The following is a 9,391-nucleotide window of genomic DNA, read 5'->3' as shown; positions in this document are numbered from 1 at the left end:
TAAATTTTTTCCTACTGCATTTATTCTACTTTAATATCTAAGATAGACTGTTTCCTTGCTATTTAAGTCAAATTCTGTGAAAACATTTTTAGTACCTGTCATGTGTCAGCTGCTCCTGTCCCAACCATCTCTATATGAATATTCTCCTATAATATTATCCCACTTTATTTTTCTACAATGTCTGCATGACGATGTTTCTGCTCAAAAGTAAAACTCTATAATCTGAAATATGCAACAGGAGGTTGTCTGGGTACTGTCTATGAGGAATGCCCTATTCTGGGTGAAAGTGTCCAGTGTTGATGGTTTATTTATTTTGGTGAACCATTTTTCATTTTCCCATGGATATTTTTCATGGATAACGACAGTCTGGAAGTGACCTACATTCAGACATACCTTTATGAAGTTTTGTCTAATACAATTACTATACAAATGTTGCTTAATCTTGGAACTTTGCATACACCTTCTGTTACGTCAGGTTACCCGCCTATGTTGTGTAACCTGTTATAAGAGCTGCTGAGAAGACACAAGCAGTCTCCCTGTACTCAGAGTCTGAAGATGGATTGATCTCTGTATGACTGAGAACAAGACATTAAGGTTAGCTTTACGTTCTCATTTTGTGGTCTATAGTGTTTATTCATTTTTAAACTTTTTTTTTTTATCTCTATGTACAAAAGTAATGTCTAAACTCCCCTGCCATTCATAATTTTGCCAGGGAAAGGTCGAGGGTAGGCTGAAGTAAACTTAAGATGTAATGAGTGTAGGACCTCTGGACTTTCAGAGGGGGATTCACATTTACTAAACAGGATACATTTACAATGTGTACTCATTTAAAGGGGTTGACCAGTATTTATTAACTGATGGCTTATCTTCAAGACAGGCCATCACTAGTTGATCGATGGGGGTTCGAAACCACGTATCAGGGCCAGAAGTATGCATCAAGACTACACAGCACTGTCAACTGTTTAGTAGATGGAACTCGTTAGTTAGTGCTGCTTCCATTGAAGTCAATCTGAGTAGTGCTGCAGTTGTGAGTTCTGTCTACTATAGAGTTGATGGTGCTGTGTAGTAGCACTGGAAATACACCAGAACAGCTGATTTCTTACCTAAGCACTTTTTTAGCTTCTATGCAGCCCATATATCTCTGTAGCTACAGATTTGAAACACGTGTGTGCTCTCCAATCCTGCAGTCATGTGTTACTACTTTCTATCCACTAGCAATAAATATACAAAGAGGTCGGGCAACATTTACCACCGGGGCTCCTTCTGCGTCTGGTATGGGCTCTCTCTTACACACAAATGACAGTCCATCTATTATACAAAAAATATGCACTAAAAACACAACTATATACTTGTTCACTTTAATCTTCATGGAAAACAATGTAATGGAAACTTACATTACATATCCAGGATTAGTCCATAAAGTGCATAATGTCCATAAAAATACATACAATCGTAGCAGTTTAGAAGGAGGGGTCCGTTTCTATACTCCTTACAAATAAGACTGCAGGATCAGAGTAAGCAGAGTCTGTTTTAGTCTGTAGCCATGGAGACAAATAGGTCTGCATATGGGCTGCAAACACAAAGTAGTAATCAAAACTATATACTTCATTCTTATTTTAGATGAACCACACACGCACATTTCTTCTTTAAAAATGTAACACACTACAATACAACAGGAGTAGGAACAATTTCTGAAGAAGTTAATCTTTTCCAATCAAAATGTATAGTTAAAAATATATTTGATATATGATTGTGTTTAATTTATGTAAATCTCTGAACACAGGTTTTTAAGAAGACTCCACCATTCAAAAAATGAATAACTCAAGTCTAACTCTGAATGTCACTGAAGCTGATGGTTCCTATCCAGAAAATACACAACTGTCTTTCGCTGCAGCTTCTGTCATTGCTATTGTCTTCAGTGTCATCGGCTTGGTTGGAAATTTTATTGTTTTCTGGTATCTTTGCTTCAAGATCAAGAAAAACAACTATACCATTTACATCATCAATCTGTCAGTGGCGGACTTCATCTTTTTGCTTTTCCACATAGTTGTACTAATATTGTTCTTTCATACACTAACAAGTGCAAATCCAGACGCGGAATGGAAAGATCCCTTTTTGGTATTTTTGGAAGTATTTTCTAAAAGCGGACAATATTCTGGAATGTTTATCCTCACAGCTCTCAGTCTGGAAAGATGCCTTTCTGTCCTATTCCCCTTTTGGTACCAATGTCAGCGACCTAATAATTTGTCCATTATCATCTGTGTTTCAGTTTGGATTCTTGGATGCACAGAGAGTCTCATAGATAACTTGGTGTGCCCAGCAGAAGCTTTTTATGTACAGAATACAGCGTGCACGGCAGTTCAGATCATTGTTTTTGGTTTGGCCATTGTTATCTGCTTACCAATTATGGTGATTTCTAGTTTTGTCTTGCTCTTCAAAATAAAGAGGACCTTTAGAGCCCAGTATCCACCAAAACTCTACATTATCATTCTTGTTGCAGTTTTTGTATTTATCATTTCTGTTATCCCAATCCATTTTGTCTGGTTTTTCATGTATTTCCAAGTGCTAAAATCAGATGTTGCAACGATTGGCTTTTTTTTTGGTAGTACATATTGTCTGGTCTTAAATTGCACCATTGACCCTTTTATTTACTTCATTGTTGGGAATAAATGGAAGAAGAAAACTAATCACTCTATCAAAGATGCCCTCGAACAAGCCTTCAGAACAGAAGATGATGAAAATAATGACTCAAACAGCAATAAGACAAGCAACATCTCAAGCCAAAGCAATCTTGCAAGTACATTTTAGGAATTGTGCTCCTGCAATAACAACTTAAAGCAAGGACTGGGACAAGCAAGGCTTCTGCTCAATGAAAAGGATCTAAACCATGAGATGCATCTGGTATTGCAGTTCAGTCTCATTCAAGTGAAAAGAGTGGCACTGTTTCTCGAAAAGCAGATATTCTTTTCTAAGAGTAGGCAACCCCTTCCTGTAGTGGTAGGTGGGTGTAAATGCACTATAATGCACTATAATGTCTTAACTTCCGTTAACCCATTAATGACCAGACTATTTTACACCTTAATTTACAAGATTTGTTTTGTATTTCCATCTCATTCAACAGCCATAACTTTTTTACTTTTATGTTGACATAGCAATATGAGGGCTTGTCCCCCCCCCCCCCCCCCCCCAGAATGAGTTGTATTTTTTCAATAGCTTAATTATGGGGTGTATACAACTTATTGCTTAACTTAAAAAAAATAAGGAATTCTGCATTCTTTTTTGTATCATAAAATGTGTGCTATTCATCTGCATAAATAACTTTACCTTCATCCTACGGGTTACAATTAGTGTTGAGCAAACTTCTGTTTTCAAGTTTGGCGTACAAGGTTCGGGATATCTAAGAATTCCTTTATGGATTCTGCTACCACGGACCATAACTTATTATTCGTGGTAGCGGAATCCATAATGAAATTCTTAGATAACCCAAACCTTGTACACCGAACTTGAAGCTCGCTCATCCCTAATTACGATGATTATGGTATTACCAAATATGTGTAGATTTTTATGTTCTTCTGCTTTTGCACAATAAAACTTTTTTATTGCATTGTATCATACCTGTTACTATTACACTAAAAGAAAGTCTATTAGACTAACAGACTTGTATAGATGGCAGACCCGAAGGAGATTGTTAGGCCCTGGGCTGCCATAACAATCCATCAGCACCTCATGATCAGGTTCATTGTGGGAGGCTTGTAGGGATGACAGTACAACTGTCAAACCCCTTAGATGTTGTGGTTGCTCTACTGCCGTTTCATATCCTAATGGAGAGTGGCATGTTCATTAAGATGTAGAAAGTCAGTGTAGTGACTGGAAATGGATGAAAGGGTATTCTACTCCCAGATATTTATGATATACTCACATTTGATCCACACCGATCTCTAGCTCTATCCCGTCTCAACCTATCCCTCCAGGTTGCGAGAGGTGGCTGGGTTTACAGAAACAGCTAAGCTCACTGAGCAGCACTGTTTTGATAACTCCTGTAGAAGTGAATGGAAGTTAGAGAACTGGCGTAGCACAATTAATGATGCTGCTTCTCCATATCACATCTCACTGCTGTTTCTATAAACCTGGAGGTCTCTCATAGCTTGGACAGCAGGACAAGATGGATGTCTGGATTTTTAACACCTCTATAATTTTTGTCCACTGAAGAATCTTTAATGGTGTTATTTTTAATTTTCCAGGCCAATATCTTTATTTAAACAAAACCGCAATTTTCCCAATGGCTACTAAGGGTACTTTCACACTTGTGTTTTTCTATTCTGGCATAGACTTCCGTCCTAGGGGCTCTATACTGGAAAAGAACTGATCAGTTTTATCCCCATGCATTCTGAAAGGAGAGCATTTAGTTCAGGATGCATCAGGATGTCTTCAGTTCAGTCTTTTTGACTGTTCAGGACAGAGATAATACCGCAGCATACTAGGTTGTATCTCCGGCCACAAAAACTGAAGACTTGCACAGACCGAAAAAAAGGTGAAAAAAATACATACCAGATCAGTTTTTCCAGATGACACCGGAAAGACGGATCCAGCATTTCAATGCATTTTTCTGACTGATCAGGCATTTTTAAGACTGATCAGCATCCTGATCAGATAACCACGAATCACAGCAGGTCACCATCAATTAGAAGTGCCTTATATTGCTGAGTACATCGGAAAACATGTGGCAGTTCGTGTGTTAACGTTTTCGGCACATAGAATTCGTCAGACACTATAATTACAATAGAACAAAATTGATCAAAACTGAAAAATTACTATTACAAAGACTGACGTAACATAGAGATGGCTGTGTACAACGGAGAAGAATTCACTCCACGGTAGTCACAATTAAATAACAAAATATTATCTTTAAATATATTTCTAAAGTACTTATAATGATCTCCCATTTTCAACTGAAGATTAATACAGATGCGTACACCAGGCTGAATACATAACAAGAGAAGATTGTCGCCGTGCTGAATACAAGACGCTAGTTCCCTGGTACAGATTATTGGGGCTTAGTAAAAAACAAGGTTATAAAGATACTGGAGAACTCTACTCTTAGTGAATGTTGCGCTGAATACATAACCTGAGGTAAAGTCAGAGTGCTCAGTACATGATATAAGGCAACATCAGAATGCTGAGTATATAATTTAAGGTAAAATCAGGGTGCTGAGTACATAATATAGGGAAAGGATAGGGTGTTGAGTACATAATATAAGGCATAGTCAGAGTGCTGAGTATATCGTGTTAACTACATGCATCATGCTGTTATGTCTATTGGGAGTCCGTAGTGAGGATATGGTGGAGGCAGCTTGACCAGTGTTAACAAAAATTAATTAAGGACAAAAACCATACCACAATTGTATACTGTAATTTGTATGGGTCTACTCAGCATTTGTATACGGATCAACAGGGAAAGAGTATGGACCAAGATGGTAATGATACCTTCAAGCAAAATGTTGTAGGGTAGTGTGTAAATAGGACAATCTACATCCTGTTGTGTCCGTATACAAAGGGTTGGGTATTAAGTACAGTAAAAAACACAGGGCGTGTATATCGGCCATGATCTCCAAGGAAGGGACTTACCTGTACGCAGTAGGTAACAGGAATTTAGGCACACCAAACAGAACGGTGCATAATCGCACCAGAGGTGAAAGGGTGTGTATCGCCCACATATATAGTTTCCATCCTATTCATACTAAATAAGTTTTCACCTGACCTCAAATTTCAGTAAACTCATGGGTAGCAGATTGCAGGCAATTAGTCAGCAGGCAATGTACCTCTGTAAGAAATTATTATATATAAATGTCACACTCTAGTGTAGGAGGGAAACCCCCACACAAAACATAGGAGGGAAAGGAAATAAGGCCTGAAAACTAGGGAAGTAAGATGGACACCTCCTAGTAAAAACCCTAATCAAAGTCCTGACTGACTACCAGTATGAACAGACCCCAGAGGTAGGTGAGTTCATACACAGGAATACCTAAAGTCCTATCTAACCCTAAAGGACCCAGGTACTAATGACAGGAATGAGGCACCCTGTGTCTCCAAAAGGAAGGATGAACGTGAGTCTCCCTAAGGCCAAACAACAAAGAAATGTAACATATAGAAAAAGCCAAAATACAAAGGGAAAGGTAACATTTAACTTTCAAGAAGCTATGGCAGCACCAGGAACTTAGCCGAGATCTCAAAGATCTTCTGCCACTCACTCAATGTCGCTGGGACACCCGTATGTCTTGATACGTCCGTGATAATAAATATCTATTAAATATACACTATATATAATACACCCTCTTACTGGGACTGATTCTAAAGTTAGGTGTAATAAAAAGAAGCGTATAAAAAAGGTATATTGTACAGTGTGGAAAATTGAAGATTTTCCTAGCTATTGTGTTTGAAAATATAGATTTTATTAAGGATATGAGGCGAGTATTAGAGAACATATAAGCAATATGAGGATAAACTCCGCCCTCTTTCTTTAGTGGAATAAGGGCTCTTTCACACTTGCGTTCTTTTCTTCCGGCATAGAGTTCTGTCGTCGGGCTCTATGCCAGAAGAATCCTGATCAGTTTTATCCTAATGCATTCTAAATGGAGAGAAATCTGTTCAGGATGCATCAGGATGTCTTCAGTTCCGGACCGAAACGTTTTTTGGCCGGAGAAAATACCGCAGCATGCTGCGCTTTTTGCTCCGGCCAAAAATCCTGAACACTTGCTGCAAGGCCGGATCCGGAATTAATGCCCATTGAAAGACATTAATCCGGATCCGGCCTTAAGCTAAACGTCGTTTCGGCGCATTGCCGGATCCGACGTTTAGCTTTTTCTGAATGGTTACCATGGCTGCCGGGACGCTAAAGTCCTGGCAGCCATGGTAAAGTGTAGTGGGGAGCGGGGGAGCAGTATACTTACCGTCCGTGCGGCTCCCGGGGCGCTCCAGAGTGACGTCAGGGCGCCCCACGCGCCTGGATGACGTGATCACATGGCACGTCATCCATGCGCATGATGTCATTCATCACATGGCACGTCATCCATGCGCTCTGATGTCATTCTGGAGCACCCCGGGAGCTGCACGGACTGTAAGTATACTGCTCCCCCGCTCCCCACTACTACTATGGCAACCAGGACTTTAATAGCATCCTGGCTGCCATAGTAACACTGAACGCATTTTGAAGACGGATCCGTCTTCAAATGCTTTCAGTTCACTTGCGTTTTTCCGGATCTGGCGTGTAATTCCGGCAAGTGGAGTACACGCCGGATCCGGACAACGCAAGTGTGAAAGAGCCCTTACATGGATAAACAGTTAGATAATGAAAATCACAGGAAAAGGAATTTCTCTGCATCGGGTCCGGGTATGGAGAGTCTATGGAAGGAAGTCCGAAGATTCTCGTGGAATGTCTTTATTCAGAGATCAGGTAGACGATGGATATTTCCCAGAAGCCTAAAGATTATTTTTTATTGTTGGTAAGCTGAAAATTATAAGATAAAAGCGTAGGGATGGGTTAAATAGGGTGGGATAATGCTCGCCTCGTGTCCTTAATAAAATCTATATTTTCCAGCACAATAGCTAGGAAAATCTCCAAATTTATTACAGTACACGAGGCTCGTAGAAACATGAGAAATAGGATGAAAATAAAAAGGTTCGGAAAGTAGACTCAGAGGACCAGTTAGCAGCTTTAAGAAGATCAGTCAAAATTATTTTGCGATACTGGCCAGCATTTCTGATCTCGTGCCACCCAGGCGGTTGATGTATTGGATGGCAGAAATGTTGTCCATCCGGAAAAGTATACAACAATGAGACCTGTTGGCTGCGAAGCTCTTGAAAGCAAAGAACCCGGCTAGAAGTTCTAAGCAGTTGATGTGTAAAAAAGCTTCCGAATGAGACCATTTGCCTCTTGTGGAATTGGATCCACATCTGGCGCCCCAGCCAGAAAGACTGGCTTCCGACTCTATGACAAGGTCTGAAACGGAGTTCAAGATCGTCTTCCCGTTCCACTCTTGAACGTGTTGGAGCCACCTGAGAAGTTCTTCTTTGGCGTCTGAATAACCCAGACCGTTCCAAAAGTGCAGAATCTTCAGCCGCTGAAGCGCCTTATAGTGTAAAGGGGCTGGAAATATGGATTGTATGGAGGCCGATAGGAGGCCAACTATACGAGCAATGGTCCAAAGGGAAATTATATGTTTGTTGAGAATCGAATTAATCTCTTTCTGGATTACCTTCAACTTCTTGGAAGGGAGGCTCAACATGGCCGATTGGGTATTGATCATAAAACCCATGAGGGGGTTAATATAGATTTCTCATAATTGATGAGAAATCTGAGGTCCGTTACAAGAGATAAGGTCCAATTCATGTGAAGATGTGCCAGTGATATGGATTCCGCTTGAATCAGTATATCGTCCAGGTAGATAATGAGATGCACTCCACGGAAATGAAGGGAGAGTACTACCGGTTTCATTAGTGTGGTTAAGCACCAAGGGGCTGAAGAAAGGCCGAATGGGAGACAGGTAAACTGCCATCTCTGACCTTCCCAAACAAATTGGAGAAATGGCTGAGAAGAAGGATGGACTGGTACCATCAGGTAGGCATCCCTTAGGTCTATTTTTACCAACCATTACCAACCAATTGTTTTTTAATAAAAGGTCACAAAGTAAGTGAATCCCTTAACTTTTGAAGTGTCTGTATTGTATGAAATTGTTCAATAGACGTAAGTTTATTACTGGGCGAAATCCGCCGTCTTTCTTCTTGACCAGAAACAGGTTGCCCATAAACCCGGAAGAATGGGAGGGAACTTGAATTATTGCCTGTTTGAAACATAATTCCTTGATTTCTAGGTCTATTGATAGTCGATCTTCGGTCGAAAATTGTATGGGATGAGGGAGGTGTGATTGTACAGGACATGAAGTCTATTTGGAAGCCCTGGACCGTATTGAGGATCCAGCAGTCTGCAGAAATCAAAGCCCAATGATGGGTAAAATGTTAGAGTCTGCCTCCTAGGGGTATGAGAGAAGAATGAAGGGAGTGTTGACTTACCGCCAGATGCTCTCGGACGTGTGAAACCACGTTGTCCTCGGCCACCCCAAGATCGTCCCCGATAGGGGAAGAATGGTGGAAATAGGCTAGGTGGAGCAGCGAACGCTGTTCTCTCAGGTTGGTAGGAACCTCTGTTTCTATCATTTTGGTATGTCCGGCTGGGAAAGAGGCTCCTAATTCCTTTACCGGCATGGGTAAAAACCTTGTTCTGAAATACTTTCTTTAAATTGGTCTGTGCCCGGTCTATAGAGGAAAATATTCCCACATAATTATTAATTTCTTTTATGAACGGTTCACCGAAGAGAGAGATGTCCGTGGGAAGATT

The 9,391-nt window shown here is 40.3% G+C and overlaps 1 protein-coding gene across 1 annotated transcript; it reads left to right on the top strand.

Moving 5' to 3' along the window:
- Window positions 1–522: 522 nt before the first annotated feature.
- On the top strand, window positions 523–3,603 carry LOC122938983 (proto-oncogene Mas-like). The gene is made up of 2 exons (XM_044294892.1): window positions 523–594; window positions 1,784–3,603. The coding sequence occupies exon 2, from the start codon at window positions 1,813–1,815 to the stop codon at window positions 2,806–2,808; it is 996 nt and encodes a 331-aa protein (XP_044150827.1). The 5' UTR covers window positions 523–594; window positions 1,784–1,812; the 3' UTR covers window positions 2,809–3,603.
- The last annotated feature ends 5,788 nt before the right edge of the window (window positions 3,604–9,391 follow it).

This window comes from Bufo gargarizans, chromosome 5 (genome assembly GCF_014858855.1).
Source record: "Bufo gargarizans isolate SCDJY-AF-19 chromosome 5, ASM1485885v1, whole genome shotgun sequence".
In the NCBI taxonomy this organism is placed as follows: Eukaryota; Metazoa; Chordata; class Amphibia; order Anura; family Bufonidae; genus Bufo; species Bufo gargarizans.
Note: the sequence above shows the minus strand (reverse complement) of the source record. Positions and strands in the feature narration are given on the sequence as shown.